Source organism: Indicator indicator, chromosome 22 (genome assembly GCF_027791375.1).
Source record: "Indicator indicator isolate 239-I01 chromosome 22, UM_Iind_1.1, whole genome shotgun sequence".
Classification (NCBI taxonomy): Eukaryota; Metazoa; Chordata; class Aves; order Piciformes; family Indicatoridae; genus Indicator; species Indicator indicator.
In genome coordinates this window covers 5,322,615-5,345,952 of record NC_072031.1, presented here as the reverse complement: position 1 = coordinate 5,345,952, position 23,338 = coordinate 5,322,615, and the positions used below count along the sequence as shown (strand labels likewise).

The 23,338-nt window shown below is 49.4% G+C and overlaps 2 protein-coding genes across 4 annotated transcripts; one reads left to right on the top strand and one right to left on the bottom strand.

The window, feature by feature from the left end:
• Window positions 1–267: 267 nt before the first annotated feature.
• Window positions 268–18,824, bottom strand: LUC7L (LUC7 like). Of its 3 annotated transcripts, none has more exons than XM_054391365.1 (10): window positions 18,764–18,824; window positions 16,721–16,815; window positions 10,915–11,013; window positions 10,136–10,246; window positions 9,400–9,543; window positions 8,788–8,964; window positions 7,887–7,975; window positions 4,811–4,840; window positions 3,515–3,679; window positions 268–1,165 (listed from the first exon to the last, which is right to left on the bottom strand). In XM_054391365.1, exons 1-10 carry the CDS (start codon window positions 18,822–18,824, stop codon window positions 994–996), a joined length of 1,143 nt encoding a protein of 380 aa, XP_054247340.1. In that variant the 3' UTR covers window positions 268–993. The 3 variants fall into 3 exon arrangements, with proteins under 3 accessions (XP_054247340.1, XP_054247341.1, XP_054247342.1); XM_054391366.1 differs by having other exon boundaries at window positions 268–1,135; XM_054391367.1 differs by lacking the exon at window positions 268–1,165 and adding an exon at window positions 2,480–2,530.
• Window positions 18,825–21,024: 2,200 nt separating this feature from the next.
• On the top strand, window positions 21,025–23,105 carry PERCC1 (proline and glutamate rich with coiled coil 1). Its single transcript, XM_054391357.1, has 2 exons — window positions 21,025–21,050; window positions 22,367–23,105. The coding sequence occupies exons 1-2, from the start codon at window positions 21,025–21,027 to the stop codon at window positions 23,103–23,105; spliced, it is 765 nt and encodes a 254-aa protein (XP_054247332.1).
• Window positions 23,106–23,338: the final 233 nt, after the last annotated feature.

Genomic DNA, 23,338 nt, shown 5'->3' with positions numbered 1-23,338 from the left:
GTTACAATATGCAAATTCCTGCCACACGCCTTAGGACACAGCAGGTGTGTCAATACCACACCAAAACTGCGAATCCTTTCCTCGCCCTGCCCCTGCCTTTTGCTCCATCCTGAGCCACTTTAGCCATGTTCTGCCTGACTGGCCTGGAAAAACATCCATAAAGGCTTTTTTTTTTTTCCTCCCCCCCCTTTTTTTTTTTTTTTTTTTTTTTTTTTTGTCCTTTTCTTCCTGAGTCAGAAAGCTCCACAGAGGAAGCTCTGACCCTGGAGTGCACAGTAAACAGGGAGACTAGCTGTGGCTATAACTCCTCTACAGAAGAAATCAGTCCAGATTTTCCACTGCCTTGTGGTCTTTGATCTGTAAAAGTACTAAAACAGATTTAAGCCCGCCTTAGGAATGTGCTCCAGCCGATTTGGCCATCCTCACAAAGAACAGCTTTCAAAATCAGGGCCAATTTTTTGTCTGTCTTGACTTAACTGGAACATTGAGGCACCCCCCACCTAATGCTGGAGACATAAAAATGAAGTGGCTAAGCGCTAAAAAGGAAGAAAGAAAAAAAACAAACAAAAAAAAATCCCTCAACCAAAACACTTCTGAATTTCTTTTAACATACATAAACAGAAGGAGAAATTAATTGAGAACCAGCACTACTGGCTTGCTCACAGAGGGTCAGGTAGATCTTTTGGAAAGGGCTGAAGCATTACAAGCCTGAGGGCAGCTCCGAGCACGCTGGGCGCCAGGACAAACACAGTGCACCAGCCACTAGCCTGCTCTGGAGAACAATCCGTCCGGATTTATTTATTTCCTACTGAAACAACCCCCTGTTAAACAGTACGTAACTCTGTGTCTCTACAAACTCACAGCTATCTGCCAAACAATAAAAATCCCAAACTACAAAAGATGAGTTGTATTCAGTAAATATAAATGGGGAATTTAGGCTTTGTGTAGAATGTTTATCGGACTATTTACAGTGCAACACAGATCGGTTTGAGTTCAGATCTCGCCAGCTTCTCTCTCTTCTGATCTCTTGGAACGAGATTTGCCATTTGTGCTCTCATGGCGCCTCTCAGAAGAGCTCTTCTCTTTTCTCTCTCTGTCTCGTGACTTTTCTCTTGAAGATCGATCTCTAGAAGATCTGAAGTACAAAGCAAACCAGCGCTGTAAGCTTCACAACTAAAAGAGCTTTCAAATATGCACAAAAGTACAACATCTGTCCCTAGCAGGGCTGTGGCTTAATACAGGTTTCTTACAGACATTTGCCTAGGCACTGTGATACTGGGAGTGGTGTCCCTCAAGACAGCAACTCTAAGCCCTCTCTCAGCTTTATCTAGAATACCAGTTTGGGAGTGCCAAGTGCACCCCACAGCCTTTGTTACTCCCTCCTCAGAATGACTCTTCCAAGCTGTTCCCACATGGACTCTCCAAGCTCTTTCCTGGGCCCCTTATTGGTTTACTAGGCCTTATTAACATGCCTGCAATTTCTTCCTTCTCTATCACTCAGCTGTGTTTCTTCTAGAGCCATTTTCCACTGCACTCTAAGCTAGCTGCTTTCTGCTCAGTTGCTCTTAGCACCAGCTGCCTTCCCTGGACTCAAATGCTTTCTTAGCCCTGAGATTATTATCCATGTCCTGACAAATGTGGTCCTTGGCAGCATCCTGGGTCCAAAGCCAAGATGATGAGAATTTGTATTTCCAGCCCACAACAAGGGCAAACCTTTTTTGCAGCCTGCCCAAAAGACAAGTACAGATTTCCAGCAGTGCTTCAATGCCCACACAGTTAAGCAGAGGGCTTCATGCTGGGTCCCCCTGAAACAGCTGGTTTCCTGTGGTTCACACCAGCTTATTGACTAGCAACCTTTAAAGGGTCCTGGTCCTGAACAGGCTGTAGCATCTGCACCCCTTCAGAGCTAGGCAGAGGCTCACTCTGCATTTTACTCTAGGACTCAGTCCATGGCTTTTCCTTTAAAAGAGGAGGAGCTGACAGGTACCGCAGAGGTCCCAGCTCTCATTCATGCCAATTTTAAGGCTTGGAAATACTATGCAATTGATACATTAAAACCTCACAGCCCTCTGTAGCACACAAGCCATTTCATTGCCATTAAATTGTGTCATTTAACCAGACCACAACATAAGTCTATCTGATACTAACTCTTCTGTTCCCACAACACCTGCTGCCTGCAGTCCTCCCTCCCTGAGACCTCCAGATCCTACACTCTGTTTCCTCCCACAAGTGACACCCCAGACCTGCAGAACCTGAATGCAAGCTTCCTTAACTCTCAAAGTGACACCAGAAGCTACACTTTCAGGGAACAGGGTTTTTCTGTTCATTCTCTTGGTTTTCTGTTCTTAACCTGACCCTGGGCTTTCCCCAGCCTCAGTCATTCTGTGAAGTATGGCACCTAAGCAATGCCCCTACCACCTCAATGGGCTGATTTGAAGGTGTTCAAGGTTTTTGAAATCATCCCTTACCTGCTCTTTAGTAATAGTTAATACAGGGTCTTCCTCACTTCCTAATTGTCCAAACTTCTTTTCTTTAATTTTCATGTTCAAGACAGATTTAAAAAAGGACTTTAGTATCTTAGCCATTGGAGAATCAACAGTATTTACACCCCCCCTCAATTATTAACACTTATTTTTTCAGACTGTTATTTCCCTCCCCTTCATCATCAGTCCTTAAAATCTTAGCTAAAGTGACACAAGACATACAACAGTAGGATTGCTTCTAGGATTGTACTTTGGTAGTGGTGCCTAATCAGGTCACTCCCTTGTTAATTAGGAGTCTTTAAAAAAATGCAAGATCTAACTTCAGCAAGCACCTGGTGATAGACTTGCTCCAGGGCTTAGAAGGGCTGTAAAGAAACATGATGATTCCTCTCAGTTTTTCTAATACTCCTACATATGCTTGCCTCAGCCATCCTCCAACATAGCAGGTGTTTTGCTGATTTTCGGAAGAGCCTTAAAACCCTTTTTCAGGCTGTGGTGCCTCTCCTCAGTATCAGGAGAACACTACACTACTCCTAGCTGCCTCTTTCCCTCCCTTCAGTGCAGATTCCTAAGGACTTCTCTCTCTCCAGCACGCTCCTAGAGGCAAACTTCCCTTAGAGATCCCAAATCATACCCACCCTTCCCCATGCTAGCACAGAGAAAGCAGCTGGGAAGCAGCTGGTAACCACAGAAATGGGACATCAAAGGTGCCTCTCAGTGACTTGGGTTTTACAGGCCCAGGGAGGCTCAGTTAGCTCAAGCAGGCCTTTGTGCTCTTCTCATACAAGAGAACCAGCAATTCCTCAAGGCTCAGCACTTCAAATCAGAGAGCCAGTTCTACTTCCTAGATCTGCTGTACAGTTACTGCCCTACTGCTCCATGAATGGCTGTTGGGAAATTGTGCTGCAGCCCAGGAGCCAGTAGAGGAAATTGCAGCTCCTGAGAACCCTATCGCACTCCTGCTTGCTTTGAGGGCCTGGGGACACTCATTGGGATGCCCTTTCCAAAGCACTCATGTCAGCAATACCTACTTGTGTTTTGAACTCCTGTCTCTGGACCCCCGTCGGTGACCTCTGCTGTGGCTGCGGGAACGGCTCCGGTGGCGTCTGTGTCGGTCTCGGGACCGGGAGCGAGACTTCCGCCGTTCACGGGAAGCTGACCTCGAGCGCCTTCGCCTCCTGTCCCGAGACCGTGACCTGAGGAGGACACCCATTGGCTCAGATTCAGCCCAGCAGTGCATCAGATATGGATATAGAACCTATCTCCCAGACATCCCCAAAGAACAGATACCCCAAGCACCAGCAGTCACCCCCCAGCCACATCCCCACCACACAGAGGGCAGAGCACCCTCGGGGTGGGCACCTGCCTCCTCTCAGTGTTTGAAAGGCATGAAATAAAAATCCGTTCACAAAGGACAGCAGGAAACTCCCATTTGAGTCCCTGGGTACCTGACTATGGCTATTGCTTTCATCTTAGCTCATGCCTTCCTGTTGAAGTCTCTGACTTTAATACTTTCCAAAAAGTTCCAGTATTTGCAGAAACTGGAAGGTTTCATTTTAATGAAAGAAAAACAAAAGCAGAAAGTCTTTTAAGGTTTTCAAACAAATCCATTCTTGAGACTGGAAATGGACCTTTCCTTTTCAGAGCTATCAAGACAATGCCCCAGGGTAAGCTTTCTTTACTGTAAGCCCTCACCAGTACTGTAGCACCTGCTCATGGCTACAGCAGCATTTGCCAGCAGTGCCTCACATAGAGCCAGGCCTGTGGAATCAGAAGAGAGGCCAAAGGAAGTGGCATATGGAAGTGCCACCACTCATCTGGCAGAATGCCAGAAGAGTCTCCCTTGTCAGTGCAGCATGTCAGAAGCAGGTTTGTTTCAATCTGCTTTAAAAACCAACCAAAGGATGTTAGTGTATACAGAAAGTGGTAGAGAGGAGGATCTCCATGACCACCTTAAAACCAAGCTCTTCACAGAGGTGAGGGGGGAGTTTTAATCTTGAATCTGTTTTTACATTGACAGATAGGTAACAGACACATTTCAGAGTCTATTAGACATTTATTGAAAAAGGCATTGAGTACATTCTTGGACTCACACTCTGGAGCACACAGCACCCTCTGCCCTGACCAGGCAAGCCAGTATCTGCTTTACAGCCCCACAGGTGACATGAAACACCGCTGAGGTGCTCAAGGGGTTGCTCTCATCTCTTTCAGGGAACAAAACAAACACTGGGGCACTGAGTGAGCTCCATTTGTGAGACCCAAGAAAAACTTCAGTTAGATAGAAACACAAGCAAGCACTTGAGAGAACTCTAGAAGTGCACACTCACCGTCGACGATCTCTATTTCTTGATCCAGACCTAGAAAGAAAAGTCAAGCAAGAGAAGGCATGAGGAGCAAGCTTTTCAACAGAACAACCCACCACCCTGGCAGCTCTTTATAGAGATACAATACCCCAAGTAATATGTCAGTTATAAAAAAAGCTACCAAAACCCCCCTAAAGCATTTCATTATCTCCAGTTTAGGGGACAGGGGGGATAGGAATTCATCAAAACTGCAAGAGCTTTGTAGAAGTACCAATTTCTATGTGCAGAGGTTCTGTCAGAACAGAGAAGGTCCACAAAGCAATTCAGCCTCTGTTAATAAAACACCAGAACAAATCTTTCTGATGCTGAAGTTTGCTGTGTACACATCACCTACTCCTCATCCTCTGCAGGCTAACAACTAGTCAGACAGACACAGGACAAGTTTTCTGATTTTGGTTTTTGAGGTAGCTGCTGCACATTAAGAAGGTTTGAATAAAGGGAAACCAGCATTTTCTCATAGAATCACTACGGCTGGAAAAGCCCTTTAAGATCATGGAGGCCAATCATTCTCTAACTCTACGGAGGTTGGTGCTAAACCATGGCCCTCAGCGTGGTTGAGGGTCTCTGCCTCTCTGAAACACCTCCAGGGATGGGAATTTAACCACCTCCTTGGGAAGTCTGTTCCAGTCTTTGAGAACCCTCTCAGTGAAGAAGTTTCTTCTAAGGTCTAACCTAAACCTCCCCTGGTGCAATTTATGCATTCATCTGAGGCCATTTCCTCTTGCCCTCACTCATATTTATTCAATGAACATTAGAAGGAAATTTCCACAAATTATTTTCTTCCCTGTTTGGGAAAGACGAGCTAGGAAAAACACAGGGGACACAGATGCAAGAGAAGACCAGTTACTGGGAAGTAACAGAGAGATACGATGAAAATCCTTCACCACAGGCTTAGAAAGCCACTTAGAATTATCCAGGCTTCACTGTTCTTTCTTGCACTTCCACACTCCAGAGCTCGCTCTCAGCTCAGCACTGTAAGCATTAGCATTTGACAGGCTGCACGTAACAATGTCACAAGTCTTTCAACTTCTGAAGCTCCATTACTCAGCACCACTTCAAATACTACTCACCATGTAAGATACTCCCTCCCCCTCTTTCTCTACTGCCACATTTCAGAGCCAGCTTACACCACAACATCACACACTGTCAGAACAATCTCTTTTGGCTTTGAGACGTGGCTGTATGACTTAGATACCCGCTCTGGCGGCTCCCACCCCCTCTCTGCACACAGACTTTCAGGGGGTTCCATGTACACAGCCATGAAGCTGGCTCCAGCACTGGAACAGACAACTTTAAATGGCAACAGTGAAGCCTCTCTTTTAATAAAGTAATTTAAAACCATACCTAGATAAGCCAGGACTAGAAGAATCAATGTGATTTCATCATGAAATGGGATTCCTCAATCACAATAGGAATTTAAAAAAAACAACATTTAGAAAGGAAGTCAGGTAGGAGGGCTGTAAACAAGGTGAAGCTGAACATAGAGTCAGGCTATTGAACCATGAGCTGAAGCAACAGGATCATCAAATGAAAAGCTGATCAACCAGGAGAGGGAAGCAGTAGCCACACACCTCTTTTTCATGGAATAGAACCTGACAGAGCAGCAGCACCTCCTGGAGATGCCTGGCAGGCAGCTCAGTTCTTCTGGTGGTGGCTGTAATTACTCCAACTTCTTAATGTTCTTTTCCTCATCACTTTATTCACCATCACCAGTGCACACATTTACACAAAGCCCTTCTACAGCCCCTGAAAAGCCTGGCTACCCTTCCACATTACAAGCTGAGCAGCCCAATGCACAGCAAACTGTTGATATCACTCCCCAGACTTCAGGAAGCACTCAATGAAACAGCACTTTCCTTACTGGTCTGCCATCAGTCTACAACAGGAGACAGTAGACGACTGATGTCCAGAGAAGTTTTCCCTCTTTTTTTGTCCCTGCATCACACCCTAATGGTGTATCCCGAGAGCAAATATCAAGGTCTGCGCTTCCAAGCATGTCACCATAGAATTTGTCTTAAGGGATCACTGGGTAACCAGCAGCCCCCAGCAAACACACACAGGATTTGTTTGTTTACCACTAGGGCAAACAGCCCAGTTCACTCGTTCCTGTGTGGAAATCAATTTAGTTGACAAATTAATAAACCTATGAAAATTTGAAACATGGAAACATTTCACTTGGAGAATACCTCCACGATTGAGTCCAACCATTGACCTAAGACCACCATGGCCTTTAAACCAGGTCCCAAGTCAGGTAACTGGGGAGATGCTGTGACAATAAGAACAGCATTCCTGCTTGGCCACTTCCTCTGTCTGACGACTGCAAACAACCACCCTCTCTGCACCAGGCTGTTTAACTGAGCTCTTGACATAAAATCCCTGTTCAAGGAAAGAAGAAGTTGTTTTTCCAGTTCAGCAGGCCAAAGGAAGAGGAGCTCATCCTGGGAACATCAATGTTCCAGCCACTCCCAATGTTCATGGATAGAAACAGGTGACACATGGGCACAATAATCAGAAGCAGCCACTCCTTGAGATCTCTCAGATCCCCTAGGAAGCATTTTCCAAAACTGTGCCCAGAGCACCTGTTATTGTAGGAATGTTTCAGAGCAAGACAGGCAGCCTGGCACCTGGCTTACAGACACCAGCTCCACTCTGCTGCCACCTCCTAGCCTAGGAGGGAAGCGTGGTTGTGCAGGGAATTTTGGCAAGACTAGTGTCTTCTGAGCAGAGTCAGCCCTCGCTCATCTGGAGCCTTCCCACTCAGATGCACTAGAGAAGGGTATTTTATGCAGATTCTCAAAGACAGAAATTAGAGCAATATAAGCTTGAAGAGACTACAGCTATACACAGGAGGTTAAACCACTACCTGTGCAGTCACTCATGCTTGATTTCATCTTGAACTGAATGCCAGGGTGCTCATGCAGCACTTGCAGCATGTCCAGCAGCTGCTCCAGAAGCAGCTGCTGCTTTCCTGCAGTGCTCAGACACAAGGATCAGAGTATTTCAAACCCACTTCACAAGCCATTTACTGGCTTCCACTTACCGTCTGCCCATTCTCTCCTCTCGCTCCCTCTCCTCTCTCCGTCTCAAACGATCCTGGTTTCTCTTCTCTTGCTTTTCTGCCACCGTTTTCTAGAAAAAGAGTTCACATTTCATTTCAGACAGAGTTACATGTCAGAGAGATCTGCAGAGGGACTATTCAGGGAGCAGGACAAAAGCAGTAAGACAAAGAACATTCTGCTCATCAAGGCCACCATCAAGGTTCTGCATTTCCTCACAAGCACCAACACACAGCAGTGCACTCCCTCCCCACTCTGCTCTGAGTGCCCATGCTCCAAAAGACAAGCCCATAAGCTTTCAGGTAAGGACTGTTATCACCATGGGTATACACAATGAACAGTGCTCTGGCCTCATGCCAATGATCTACCAAGGCACTGACTTGTGCTGTCCTAATGAAGGCAGCACAGTAATCACAGCTCTTCCTCCAGCATGCTAAAGGTCTCTGTTTGCAAGCCAGGCCTGTACCACAATTCCATTACAAACCATTCCAGAACATTTCTGATGGCTTCAGCTACTGAAAATCTTCACTGACAGCACTGTGTGAAACTTCAGTACAAGCATTTCTTTAAGAGCTCTCAAAGTCAAAAAAAAAACCCAGGGAGACAAATTTCAGCCATGTTGATGAGAAAAATACAGGTGAGTGTACCAACGTTCTCAGGAAATCACAGCAGGGGTCTGGTTTGGCTTGTTCTAAGGTACTCAGTTACCCACAATTTACAGAATACCTGAGGCCATGCAAACCTCCCTTTGAAGTTTCAGACATTCTGCAGTCAGAAATTTCTGGGCTTTTACAAGCACTCTGCAAAGAATCCTGTATCAATTTAATTTAGAAAAAGCTAAACATCTTCAGAACTACAAGAGAAGGTTTAAACAGGCAGGATTACCCTCAGCTGATCCAGTTTCTCACGAATCTGAATGAAACCCAAGTGTAATTTGCCTCCAAAGTGGTCAGCAAGACGCCGGTCGTTGTCATGGAGTCCCAGATATGCTGAACAGACTTCACACACACGCAGCTTCTGCTGCTGGAAACTGGAGGCAGGCATTGAATTCCTGTATTCTTCCTGAAGGGAGGCAAAAAACCCACACAAATGTCAAGGAATGCTCACACAGTCACAACCCTTCAGGGAAAACTCTACAAAGAATTGCTCTGCTGCTTTCAAGAATCAATGTCCACCCTCAGTCTAAACAAGGTGCTGTACAAAATTCTGTGAGCACAGCTGACCTGAGAGTCTAGGGCCCTGCAAACAGCTAGTGACCAAACACTTCAGAGGACGAATTCCCCCTGCTCCAGTTAGCTCTCTTCACAAGATAGAAGTTTCTAAAAAACCTTTCTTAACCTGTGACACTGCACTGCCAACTGCTTGCTGACACATGGCTGGAACGGAAAAAGGAGATGCTGAAACATCAGAAACAAGGCAGGAATCCCTCAGCTGTTTGCTACAGCCTCAGCCCAGCTCAGCCCACTATTACAACTTATAAGACAATCAACACCATACCTCTGCCTCTTTCTTTTTTGCTCTGACTTTCTCCACTTCCATCAGGATCTTTTGAGACTCGTCAACATTTCCTTCAGCTCCCAGCTGTTCAGCTTTAGCTAGGAGTTTTCCAATGTCTTCATTCAGCTCATGTACCTTCTCTGCCTATAGAAAACAGTGCATTTTTTATTGAGAGAAAAAACTTGCTAAAGATGCAGGCTGACTGGTCCCTTTCCTCTAAAAATATTGCTTAATAAAAGCAGTTCTTGAAGATGATCTTTAAAGGTTTTTCAAACAAACTTCTATGATTCTAAGTATAGGCAAGGCAGGCACAGACACAACAGAGAGAAACTAAACATAGAGAGGACATCACCAGCTCTGTTGTAAACACTGAACCATTTCTGGCTCACAGGACATGAGAGAGTCCACGAAACCAGCTTCAGAAATGCTTTGTGTTGTCCCAGTGAAGCAAATTTCCAAAGAGGAAGTGAGAAGACACCAGCCATGGGATGGATTTCCTATTCTAAGCCATCTGTTACCGTAGAATAGTGTGAGGGGAAAGCAGTAAGTTTCATTGCCATACTAAAGCAACTTCACTTAAACCAGTAAGTCTGTCCCAAGAAGGAGCAGTGCAGCATTTGAGGAGGATGGCTGGAATCCACAAAGCCCTTGTGGGGTTTGACTTCCCATTGTCAGTGGCGTCAGAGACAAGAGACTAACAGTGCTCTTGTACAGACTTGCAGAACCAGGATAATACCTTTGCAGACACTTCTGCACTGATCTCCTCCTGTGTCTCAGCCAGGCGTTTCTTGGCTAGTTCTGTTCTCCTGTCACACTCTGCAATGAAGGATTCCAGGTGATCCATCGCCTGCATATTCAGACAGGGAATTGTGATAAAGGTGTTCTCTGTTTTGACAGCAAACAGCTCATTGGTGCAATCCCTAACATACAAACAACCTCAAAGACATATGCCTCAAAGAAAAATATCAGACTTTGCAGGGAGTGTAAAATTTGATCCCAGCCTTAAGCCTGTCACTTGTCTGGAACCTGACACGGTTCCTTTACTCTGACACACAACAGAATGCTCACTGCTTCGCACTGGAAATTTCAATGCATGAGCAACAGGCAGAAAGACAAAAGCACCAGAATAACATGAAAAGGGAAGACAGAATTGTTCTTCCAGTTGATTTGTTCCATTACAGAAAGCTTAATCTGGCAAAAGTGAAACCGAGCAGAAAGCTTTTAATGTCAGATCTCCTTCTGGGACAGGCCACCAGGTTACAACGACCTGGTACAGAGCAGAGGTGTGGGACGCAAGGAATGCCAGAGGAGCCTCCCAGCTAGCTGGACTGGTGGGGTTACAAGAGCTATAATTACTTTTGCAATTTGAAGTCAGCCATCAAGCCAGCAATCAGGAATGGGCTGCATGTTCTTGTCAGGTAACACATTTGGCTGAAATGCCTACTGAGTTCTATTGTTCAGCCAAGTAACCTCAAGAGGCAGTTCCCACAGCAGTAACCAAGTGTCCATACTCACATCCAGCTCAAAAAACAGGTCGCGCTCCTTACTCGCGATCTCATAATCTGCTCGCAGGGCCAAGTCGTGGATCTTGGTACACTCGCCCAGGTCCATTCGCTGGGGAACAGAAAAGGGAACATTAACATGAGATCCCCTTCTTATGGCAAAACCCAGCAGATACTTAGCTCCTACCAACTGAGTCTCATCAAAATACAGCCTCTTGAGGAAGAGGAGCTTTCTCTTCACCTACAAGGGACAGAACTAGCCAGAGAAACAACATACTCGCTAGAACCACTCTTTCAGGTGTTCCTGGAACAACATTAAAACTCCTCAAACGCTTTGAATCCTGTAATAACTCTGCTCTAGGTCACAGCACAGCCCTTGAAATGGCTGGGAGGGAGTCAGTAAGGCACAGGATGCTGCAGCAGCAAGTGCCTCAATAGGCACCCCTCCTGTTATAGAGCTTGAGCACAGCAGAACACCCAGCTCTGCACTCTGGTTAAAGCTTGCCTGGAAAAGCACCTCTGTGTCAGGATGAGGCCTAGGAAGACACTGAAAGATAGCAAACCATGGAACACAGAACGCTTCCTGGCAAGAACAAGTGGGCTTAAGGGAAGAAGGCCTATGGCCAGTAGCAAAGCACAACCCCAGGCTCAGCAAGAACGGACTCCTAATTCTACAGCTATCTCCTTCCCACATCCAGCTGCAGCCTGGAATTACAGAACCTGCCCTGAGTTCATTCCTATACACAAGCCCATCTAATGAGAGGCTTCTTGAGAGCATCTCCCTGCCCAGAAAGCTCTGCCTTGTATGCTGCCCTTCACTCCCATTGCACTCCATACTACTTAGAACCTATTTTTCCTCAACCTAGTATTTAACAGCCACATGAAGTTAATTACACTCTCAAAACATGGACATTGCATCTCAACTATCAGTATGGAAGAGAACATTTCTCTTGTTCCTAAAATAGGGGAAGAATGTGACATTTTGCAAGCCAAAAATAAAGGCCTGCGTGTGAGCCATAGTATGAATGGCAGGGTACACGTCAGCCAATGAAGGAACACCCCAGCCAGTCATCCTCTTCTCTCCCAGTCACCACCAGTCCAAAGGAGCCCAAACCTGAACACAGGACCACACAGGATGTTAGGGGTTGGAAGGGAACTCTGGAGATCGAGTCCAACCCCTTGCCAGAGCAGGGCCATAGAATCTAGCACGTCACACAAGAATGCATCTGATGGGTCTTGAAAATCTCCAGAGAATGAGACTCTCTGGGCAGTTCCACTGCTCTGTGACCCTCACAGTGAAGAAGTTCCTCCTCATGTCAAGGTGGAACTTCCTGTACTGCAGTTTATATCCATTGCCCCTTGTCCTATCACAGGGTGCAAACAGCACAACAGATGCCCAATGAACTGCAGGAAAAAGCTAAATACAGCTAATGGGGATCAAGGGATAAACACAGAATCCTTGTGGAACATCACTGACTAGAGCTGGGGGTGCTGGGGACACCTAAGTGAAACAATGTATGCAGACAGCAGCAGTGGAAGTCATGAGAATGAAGCAAAGCAACTAAAGTAAGCTCCTCCAAGTAATGCTCCGGGGTTCAACAATTACCTGTGTTCTTAGCTTTTCTGGTTTAAACAAAGAAAATAACTCCGGATGACTTGTCACTATTTAATCTTCTTCATTTTGCTTAGATTTACTAGAAATAGGAGGCCATAGGCACTAGAAGGCTACAGAAACAGACACTGTATTCAGGAACAGTCCTGCTGAGCTAATTGTAGGAATTTAATATCTAACAAAAAAAAGCGTTCAGTACTTTCAGAGCTTGATAAAGCTCACCTCTAGACAAGACCCTCCAAGAATGCTAGCAAGCTACTCATGTTTTACCACAGAAACAACTTTCCACAACTTAATTTACATCTTTTATTCTTATGGTTATTCCACTGAGAACCCTTTCCAGTAGGGGGAGGAAACAGCCACATTAGATGTGATTGGCATGGATCAGAAGTATTCTTATCTGAACTCTTCTTGCAAACTGAGCCACAGCCTCAGAATCACAGAATGCTTTAGGTTTCAAGGAACCTTCAAAGGTCATCTAATCCAATCCCCTTCCAGTCAGCAGGAACATGTGCAACTAGAGCAGGTTGCTCAGAGCCCCAACCAACCTGACCTGCACTGGTTCCAGGGATGGGGCATCTCCCACCTCTCTGGGCAACCTGGGCCAGGCTCTCACCACCCTCATTGTAAAAAAATCTTCCTTCTGTCTAGTCTAAATATCCCTCTTTTAGTTCAAACCATCACCTCTTGTCCTGTCACAAAAGGCCCTGCTCAAAAGTCTGTCCCCAGCCTTCTGCTCAGCCCCTTAAGTCCTGAAAGGCCACAGATGGTTTCCTGGAGCCTTCTCTTCCCCAGGCTGAAAAAGCCCAACTCTTTCAGTCTGGCCTCACAGCAGAGGGCTTCCAGCCCTCTCATCATTACAGTGACCTCCTCTGGCCCTGCTCCAAGAGGTCTCTGTCTGTCCTGTACTGAAGACCCCAGAGCTGACCCCGGCACTGCAGATGAGGTCTCCGCAGAGCAGAGAGGCAATGAAGAGCCAAAAGCAAGAACCAGAGAACCAAGAACTCTTCATCGTTGTGAAACGACAACAAATCCTTCAACCTCTTCCTCTGGTGGGGAACACTGGAGTCTCATCAGCATACAAACCTCATGTCTTCCTCCATGCCCTTGAAGGTCATCTAGGTGCATGCAGATTTCCCCAGGCATTGCTCACTTTGGGCAAGATGTGCAGCCCTTCTGACTCAAGAATCCCCTTGTCCCAAGGAAGCCCAGTGAATATTCACCCCTTCCAGATGATTGTGACTTGCTCCAGTCTACACCCATGGCTGGTTTGTAATACAGGAACTGGCAGAGCTTGAGTTAAGACTTAATTCCCCCCACACCAAAGATTTCATACATTTAGATGGCAGTGATAATTAGTCCTGCTCACATTTGCTGAGCAATCCACATCCTGAGGTTTCTCTTATGACCTCCACTAAACTGCTATTTCAGCACAGTCCATTTCCATGAGGAAGGCTCTTTAACTGTAATCAGAGATGCACAGTTTTGCCCAAGTGAAAAAGGAAAACACAGACCGCCATGAAACAATTCTGCAGCCTGCAGACTTCAGCTCACTCCCAACTCCCAGTAAGGGACACAGTAAATCCCCTGAATCCTACCTGTGCAGCTTTCAGACTCATCTGTCTGCTTATTAGTGAAGCTAAAATTTGGGAGGGTTACCACCAGCTGAAGCCATCTCTGAAGGTGCTACAATGGTTCCACTGACAGAATTATGCTCAACATTAGCTACAGAGCTAATTCAGTGCAGGCCACTAATGATCTACCTGACAGCTCCCCTGACAACAGCACATAGGCATGCTGAACTAGCTTGTGTTCTCCCTGAATTCTCCTCCTTCCCCATGGAGACAAAAAGAGAACCATCGGAGCTTGTTTAGTGACAAGTTTAGAAAAGTTTCTGGGGCCAAAAATCAACAATCACAAGAACAAGGCACATTAAAATTATAGTTCTCTTGACCAGTAACACTGGTGTGCCTCCACAGAGCAAACATCAAGTCTCCTGCAGCTCCCAGGAGTATTCCAGAGCTTTCCTTACAGCCTGGACCCCTTCTCTTAGTCTGCACCTGAAAGTCAGCAAATGGGACTCCATCACATCTTACTGAGCACAGCTATCCAAGGGATCCAACTTCCTGCTTGTCCCCAATCAGCTTCCCACTACAGAATATCTACATACATGAAGGATGAAGAAGGAACAATGCCTGCAGGTGCAGGGCATGCCAGAAGGCTGGGAGCATCTGGTGGAAGTTTCCAGAAAGACCCAAGATCCTAATTTCTGCAGTAATACCCATCCAGGAATGGATGCTACCCCATACAGCTGAGGCTGCTTCACCCACACAGCTCTTCCTTTGGAGCACAGTGAGATGCCTGTGAACCTGACAGAGATCACGAGGAAAGCCTGCACGTTCCAGTCCACATCCATGCTGTGCTGGTACTGCTGACAGCTGAAATGCTGTCCCCATTCTGGACATCACATGTCCTTTCAACACAGCTCTGTGCCACCACCACTTCTCTTGCTCCTAAAAGCCTGCTGATGGCAGTGTAGAAAGCTCCACAGTCAATTAAAGGCCACCACAAGATTATCTGAACGATCCACAAGACCACTTGGGTAGAAGATGTTTTCCTTCCTGCTACCGTGTGAGGTTTCTGTGCAAAATTCCCCAGCAAGAAGGAAGAGAGCTCACTGAGGACAGTTACACCAGAAGCATGAGAAATGGATTTCTCACTGTGCATCTCTGCCCTAGGAGACTCATAGGCCATCTGACCTGACACCCTGGACCTCCATGCTTCAGCACTAATTCCACATCACTTAGGTGAACCCCCTCACCTCACTATTGACCTTTTTCCTGTAAAGATGCCAGCAGAGGCAGAAGGCAGCCTGCATCGTCACACCCTTTGGGCCCAAAAAAAGCTGTTTAGAATCTCGTGCCAAAAATATACCCTACCCAGAGTGACCTGCACGAGAGAGGGAGGTGGGTGGAAGGTCATTTAAGCAGCTTTAAAACTCTGAAAGGGAAATGAGATGAAGGCTGATGGAACGATGGCTGGAAAACATATATGAGCTTCAAATTAATGAAAAATAAATAGCTATGGAGGTATTCAACTCTTCCAATTTTACTCTGCAAGAGCAGCCATTCAGAAGCTTAATTCAGAGCACTTAGAACTGAGGCAAGCTTTTGCTAAAACTCCTTCTGCAAGTGCTGCCACAGAGTCCTGATATCACAGTGACACAAACAGGAGTGTCAGCCCTGCCTGTTGTGGTAACCCTGTGTCAAAGCCACCTCCTGAAACACCAGCAGGAAGGGCTATAAATGATGACAGTATCTTCCAACAATCACGTTAAGTGGATGGACAATGTGAATCACCACAGCATTTAGTGTCAAACAGCAAGGGTACAGATGGATTTCAAATATCCATCCCGCAGTTCTGTCACACAGCAACCATCCCAGAAGAACTGCAGTGTTTTCATTTGAAACCTGGCCTGCAGCTTTCATCTGGGTGCCTGAGCTGAACACTTCACAAGATCTCACTGTCAAAAGCCCACGTCACTTTTTGCTCATGTGAGCCAAACCTTTGAGAATTGGCCAGCTCTGTCCCCAGAGGGCAGCAGGAAGGAGCCTACTTGGGCAGTGACACACTGTTCAGACAGACTAACTCGACAGACAAAGTCAGCCTGAGCTGTAACCTGCCATTACTGCATCAGCTACCATGAGAAAGCTGCCACTCCATCAGGGAAATACCTTGTGGTTGGAGAGAGGAGACTGAAAAGCTCCAAGATCTAAGGATTGTAGCAGCTGATAAAAAAAGCTTGCTACCCTGAAGATGCAGCAATGAACCATTGTGCCCAGGACAGCAGTTTCGCTGTCTTGAGACCTCCACAGGACAAGATTCAGGCCCTAACCACCTCAAGCTGCAAAAAGAGAAATAATACCAAAACTTCATGTGTAATTGTGAGGGAAAAAGAGAAAAAACAAAAACAAAAACAACAACAAACAAACAAAAAAAACCCCACACCACAAAGCGAATTCTGAGAGCTCCTGATTTCAGTAGTTTCATGAACAGGTTACAGAAAGTAGAATTAGAATTGTGACTGCTCCTTGGGCACAGAAAGCCTGATCTCTCCTGGTAGTTACCCACAATGCACAGCTGAGCCCTGAAGAGCTGTCCCAGTGACTGCCTACCCAGAATCCCTTATTGCAGAGGATATACTTACTGTTCCAGCCAGGATATCATGAGGACAGCAATCCAGGAGGTGGCTCTTGCAAACACGATCGTCTGTGAACTTCACCCTTTGTCTGGTTTCATCTCCTGAAATTCATTTGTGGTTTTAAATAAAGAGCCATTAGGAGAATGATAAGAGCACAGAGACGACGGCATCAGCATTTCACCTCAATATGCAGATTAAAATACTTGGTGTTCCTGCTCCCCAAAATTACTCCAAAAAAAAAAAAAAAAAGGATATTCTGGAACACTTTGAATTGGCAACAAACGTTATTTTAGTGTTTATTCATCCAGTACACCACGTTAAACAGTGTTGGTGAGCCAAGCAACGTCCAAGGCCTGTCATCCATATAAAGAGACAGCACAGCCAGAAGAGAACACAGGAGACAGACAGGCTGGCTTGCAGCCAAAACCTTGCCTTTTTTTCTTTCCCTCTTATTTACTGTGAGGAAGGGGCAGGACATACCAAAACCTATGCTACTGGAGGGCCACAAATCACAGAACAAGGCTGTGCTGGACAGTTCTTATAGGTGATTGCTCTTTGCTCATCTGAGAATTAACAGCTCGGCATCCATTTGGTTTGCAAACCATATCTGCTGTGTGCTTTGCAAGGCCTGTGCAAAGCCAAACCTCACAGCTCTTGGCCTGGCACAGGAAGAGTCCTTCCCACCCACGTCCCACCCTCGGGAAACATTTTACACTCAGGAGCCACTTAAACAAGACAGTATCAGAAAAGCCAAAAAAAAAAAAAAAGAGTAACAAAATCCAAAGAGAAACAAAGTTAGTCAATACACACTGCGAGCTCCAACATATACTATACCCATCTGCATTCTTCAAGACCTCAGCTGCAGAATTTTATGCCCACTGTTGAAAAGTTTTAAAGGAAAAGTTTTCTTGCCCACACCTGCAGTAAGGAAGTCAGGGGAATGATACATAAAAGTAAAGGCAAAGTGGCAATGGTATGTGACAATTTTAAAGCTCATCTGTGTATACCACACAGGTCTGTGTAATACTAAATTATGAATATAAATTTAGGATTTGCAAGCATCCAGGAATAATGTTGTGTCTACTGAAAATGGTTTGGTTTTTTTTTTCTTTTTCTCTTTTTTTTTTTTCCTTCTAAGCTACACTTTTAAAGTTACTGGTGAAAAAAAAAGCAAACACTTTTTTTTTTTTTGTTATAACAGCTTTAAAAATTGGTTGTGACTCACGGCTCGATGAACATGAGGCTTTTCTGCAACTCCCTTGCAGATTGATGTAGGCAGGCAAAGATACACTGAACCTTTATAAATAAAATAGAGGGGCCACAATTGTTCAGTTTGTATGAAATAAAAATATGGGAAGCAATTCAATAGCAACTCAACACACAAAGATAGAAAAGCACTTATTCACTTACGAAACAAAGTGCAAAGGACCTGCACAGCCCTGCTAACGTGCCAACGAGAATTTAAGGACTCGGCAAGTCGCAGAAGGGAGATAACAAACGGCAGCGGGAACGTATTTTGCACAGGCTGTCATAGTTCTTTTCTTGGACAACTACCACGGCCGACTCCCGCGGGCACACCTACCTACATGCCTCCGTGCGTGCGGCGCGGCCTGGGCACGGAGCTGTCCCTATGGCCTCTCTGCGGCAGCCAGGGCACGGAGCAGCGGGCTCCTCCCGGAGGCCGGGCTGCGCCGGCCGCTTTCTAGGGCCAGGGGCGAGGCGGGCTGCTCCGCCGGACAGCCCTACCCCTAACCGTGCTCCCTGTGCCGAGCTCGCTAGGCCGCTCTTTAGCGCGGCAAGGCCCGGGCCCGCTCCACCGGCCCGCCCAGGTGGCCGCCTCGCACACTCTCGTTCGGCGAGGGCCAGGACAAGGCCCCTGCGGGGCGGGCTGGGCCTCCGGCTCGGGCCCGCCGCGTTCCCCGGCACGAGAGGAAGCCGATCGCGCCGCAGGTCCGGAGCGAGGCAGCGGTCGGGCCGGGCCCGGCCGCGCGCGGTGAGGCGGCCGCCAGGCCGCGGCGTTTCCTGCAGGCCCCGCCCGTCCCTACTCACCGTCCCTGGCCGTGCCCATGAGCTGGTCCAGCAGGGCCCGCATCTGCGCCTGGGCCGACATGGCGAGTGCGCAGCCGGGCCGCGGGGCGCGGCGTGAGAGTGGCTCCGGCCTGGGCTTAGGCTTAGGCCTGGGCGGCGGCGGCGACAGCCACGGCGAAGGCTCCGGCCTCAGCAGCAGCGACAACACGCAGCAGGCGCCGGGCGGAAACAGCCCCTCCCGCCCCCGCGCGGCATGCCGGGACCGGTAGTTCCGGCGGGGAGGGGCTGGGCGGCGCAGGGGCTGGTGGGACCAAGCAGCTGCTGTGCTGCGCTCCGCCCTGGCGCCGAAGGGCCCGGCCTGTGGGTGGGCGCCTGGGGCGCTGGCTTCCCCGCGTTAGGGAGATAGCGCGTTAGCGGCGGCTGAGGAGGCGATAGGCCGCGAAATGGGCTTGGGGAGCCCACTGCTTAGTTTCTCTCCTGAACGCTGCCATGAGCCTGGCCCCCAGCAACGGTGCTGACCCTGAGTGCCCTGGCACCTGTTCCCCGGGCTGGCCAAATGTGGGCCCAGTAGCTGCTGAGCTGTACCAAGCCATGCCAGCCCATGCTGAGCTGTGCCAAGTCATACCGGGCCATACTAAGCCATGCCAGCCCATGTTAAGTCATGTTGAGCCATGCCGGGCCATGGTAGGCCATGCCAAGCAGTGCCAAACCATGCAGAGCTGTGTCAAGCTGTGCTGTGCCAGGCTGTGCTGAGCAGGCAGGCAACAGCGGTGACGTCAGGGAGCAGATTGAAGGGTGCCTGTGGCTTATCAGCTCCCACCCACCGTGTTTGCCCAGCAGTGCCCAGGCAGGACGACTGCTGCTCCCACCCTGGCATTGCCAGTGTGAGTGTTTGTAGAGGGGAGGGGGAGCACTGCAGAGCCAGTGCCCAGCTCAGCCCCCCAACAGGGTGCCCCTAGAGCTGCTGGCCTGGGGAGGGGTGTGGGTGACAACTATGCCTAGGCTGGCACTCTCCTCACCAGTGCTGCACAATGCAAGTGGCTGCAGACCCCATGTCTGACTGGGATGCTCAACATGGGTTGAAGGGGACTTAGGGCAGGGTGGCAAGGGGAACCCCAGGGGAGCAGACCAGTTGTGAACACCCCAAGAGCAGGGGCACAGGACAGCTGTGGAACAGGGCTCTGGCTGTCCTCAAGCATGATGGCCCCTGCTCTTAGAGTGTTCCCAGCATGGTTGGTAATAGGATCCAGGCACTGTGTAAGGCCCACGCCATCCTGTGCCTTCCAGCTGTAACAGGCAGGCTTTCCTGTGTCCCCTGAATTCTCTCTGTCCCCAGCCACCCCACATCACCCAGCCACCTCCAGTTCGCAGCCATCTGTGTCCCATGGCCATGCTCTGCACTGCCCCAGATGGCAGCCCCAGGTGTACATACTGGCCTGTCCCACTGATGATGCACAAATGGTGCCTGGGAGTTCCCAAGCTGCTCACCACTGTCACTGTCCTCAATCCCTTGTGGGCCGGCACAGCCATCCATAGCGGTGGCATGGGGCATCTCAGTACGTTGTTGATAGTGACACTGCTGCTGTCTCTAGCAATGTCCCCACTGTGGGTCTCACCCAGCAGCCCTCCACACAGCATGTCCCCATCTCTGCATCCACAGGTGCTGTCTGGCAAGAACCACCAGCCCTCAGGGAGCACAGCACAGTGAAGCACCTCTTACACTGTCTGTGCCATCTGGGCCATGTCTTGCCACCTTGAAAGGTCCCAAACCCCATCCCGGGGCTAGTCAGGGAGCCCTGTGCCCACTCCTGAAAGGCTCTGGCTGCTGCAGTGGCAGCGCCTGTTTGCAGAGGCACGGCTCGATCCGCAGCGTGTTCTTCACAAGATCCCTACTCCAGGAGTCAAAATAGCATGAAATTTAATTTTACGCCTATTTGACAAAGCTTGATTTCGCCTCCAATCAGCGGGAAGATAAGAGCCCTCGGCACAAGTGTGCGGGCAGTTTGGCAGCTGGGGCTGCCGATTTAATTGGTGAATTTACAGGAACAACACTTCAGAATCCCCTGGCTAGTGAACCATTAAGGTGAGCCCTGCCTTCCGTCCCCCGTCCCTCCCCGCGCCGCTCTCCCGTTGCTGGGTGCTAAAGCAAACCGCGGCTCTGTTTACCGAGGCTACTATTACAATACAGCCACCAAATATTTGCCAGCCGGCAGCTCGCTGCTCCGCTATAAATACTTCAGGCCCAGGTGGAGGGACGGGCAGGGGGAGCGGCGCGGGAGCCTATGCATGGCCGGGCGGCAGCGCCAAGGTGAGTGCCGCGCCACGGGCCCGGGGGATGCCCTCCTGTACCCGGGGTGTTTCTCCAGCTAGGGATGACAGTGGGGCTGGCTCTGCCATTGGGGTGGCCCCGTTGCCTTCTCCTCACAGCCTGGGCGTGTGCGGTGCCTTGGAAGCTGAACCTCCCCCAACTTGCTCTAGGGCAGCACAGAGGCGGGGCGGGGGTCACGGCGGTGGGGACGGCACAAGAAAAGGACGTGAGGTGACTTCGCAGATGGCAACGATGCTATCTCAGGCTGGGTGCAGGGCCATGCACGGTGTGGCAGGAGCTGGACTTGTCCCCCCAGGTATAGTCTCCTACCCCAAAACTAACTTTGGAACCGAGGCTGGGGTGATGGCAGTCCTAGGCTCATGGCCAGGGATGTTCAGCAACAAAACAGGGCTGGGGGACCCTAGGGCACAGGTAGCACTAACTACAGAGGGGTCTCACCCAGCTCAATAAGACCCAGTGGTGGCCAGAGCCCAACAGGATAGCATAGAGAGGTGGCCAGATTCACTCCACCACAAAGAAACCTGCAGAGCCATTGTGTGGCCAGGGCACAGGGCTCAGCATCCCAGGGCCTCAGCATCCCAGGGGCTCAGCACAGGGTGACAGATTGCTGAGCCCCATTCACCTCCATGCATTGGCCCAGGGTGAAGGGGAATATTCTGCTGCCCCATGGCTCAGGGGGATGTCCCCACTGACCTACATACCAGGACTTAGATGGGACATCCCTGCTGCCCCATGTCCCATGAATCAGCCAGGACATCATTTCAGCACTACATGCCATGACTTGGCAGTGTTCCCATTGTCCCACATCCCATGGATTCAGATGGGCATCCCCACTGCTTCATGTTGCATGCTTGGTTGGTATGTCCCTGCTGTCCTACATCCCATGTGTTGGTGAGGACATTCCTGCTGCCCCATGTCTGATGCCTTGCTAGGGACATCTTTGTTGCCTCATGTCCCAGGGTTTAGTTAGGATATCCCCACCACCCCAAGTCTGATGGCTTTGGCAGGGGTGACATCACTACTGCCCCAAGTCCTGTGACTCAGTGGGGACATTCCTGCTCTCCCGTGTCCCATGGGGAACATCTCCACTGCCCTGTATCTCATGGCTTGGTGGGGACATCCCCACTGCCCGTGCCCTTCAGCTTGCAGGGCACATTCCCTGCTGCCCTACTGTGGCCATAGCATGGCACAACATTGTCCCCCTGCCACCTCAGGACCAAGTGCCACTGCTGGCCTGTGGGTCAGGGAGGGTTCTGGGCTGTGTGCCACCCTCACCTTGCTGTCCCTGCCCACAGGGTGAGTCCAGGTCCTGGGGTGCCCCTGCATGCTGACATGGCCGCAGGTGTCATCCGGCCCTTGGCTGAGCTGCGGCTGCCCTCACCCTTCCCACACGGCCTGCTGCTGCCCTCATGCCCTGAGCCAGACTTTCCAGACCTCTCTGAGGAGGATGAGGAGGAAGAGGAGGAGGATGAAGAAGAGGCAGTGGAAGAGAGCATGAGGCCAGATTTGGCCATCCCCAGCGCTGCTGAGACCACTATACGACTCCTGAAGTTTTCAGAGCTCATCAGCTGTGACATCCAGCGGTACTTCGGGCGGCGGGGACAGGAAGAGGCCACTGGCAGCCCTGGCATGCCCGAGGACTGCAGCTCGCCCCAACGTGCTGAGGCCCAGCCCGAGGCTGTGCCACTGCAGGGCAGCCCCGCAACTGTGCACCGGCTAGGGCCACTGGCCGAGCTCTTCGAGTACGGCGTGCACCGGTGCCTGCCACCCCGGGGAGCTGGCAGCAAGACACAGCGTCTGGAGAGGAAGTATGGCCACATCACCCCCATGCACCGGAGGAAGCTACCACCCTCCTTCTGGAGGGAGCCAGGCCCCGGCCCCACTAGCCTCCTCCACACCAGCACCCCTGACTTCAGTGACCTCCTGGCCAACTGGACAGTGGAGCCAGGGTTGGAGCTGCCAGGCACTGGGCGGGAGCTGCCATCTGAGCCAGGCCGACTGGGGCTGGAAGCTGAGCCCTTCACTGGGCTGTGACCCCACCATGGCCCTCGGGGCCCCTGTCCTGCCACGTGCCACCCAGTTAATGATAAACTCGGTGGCTCCAGTGCCAGCACTGGGGCACCTGAAGTTGCTGGGTCAGAGCTGGCAATGGGATGAGTGAATAAATGACTCCTGCCAGGCACCAGAGCGTGCAGTGTCCTTTACCACCCACTGCTGGGGTGTCCCTGCCACCACTGACAAAGGCCTGCTGCTTAATGCAGCTTCTG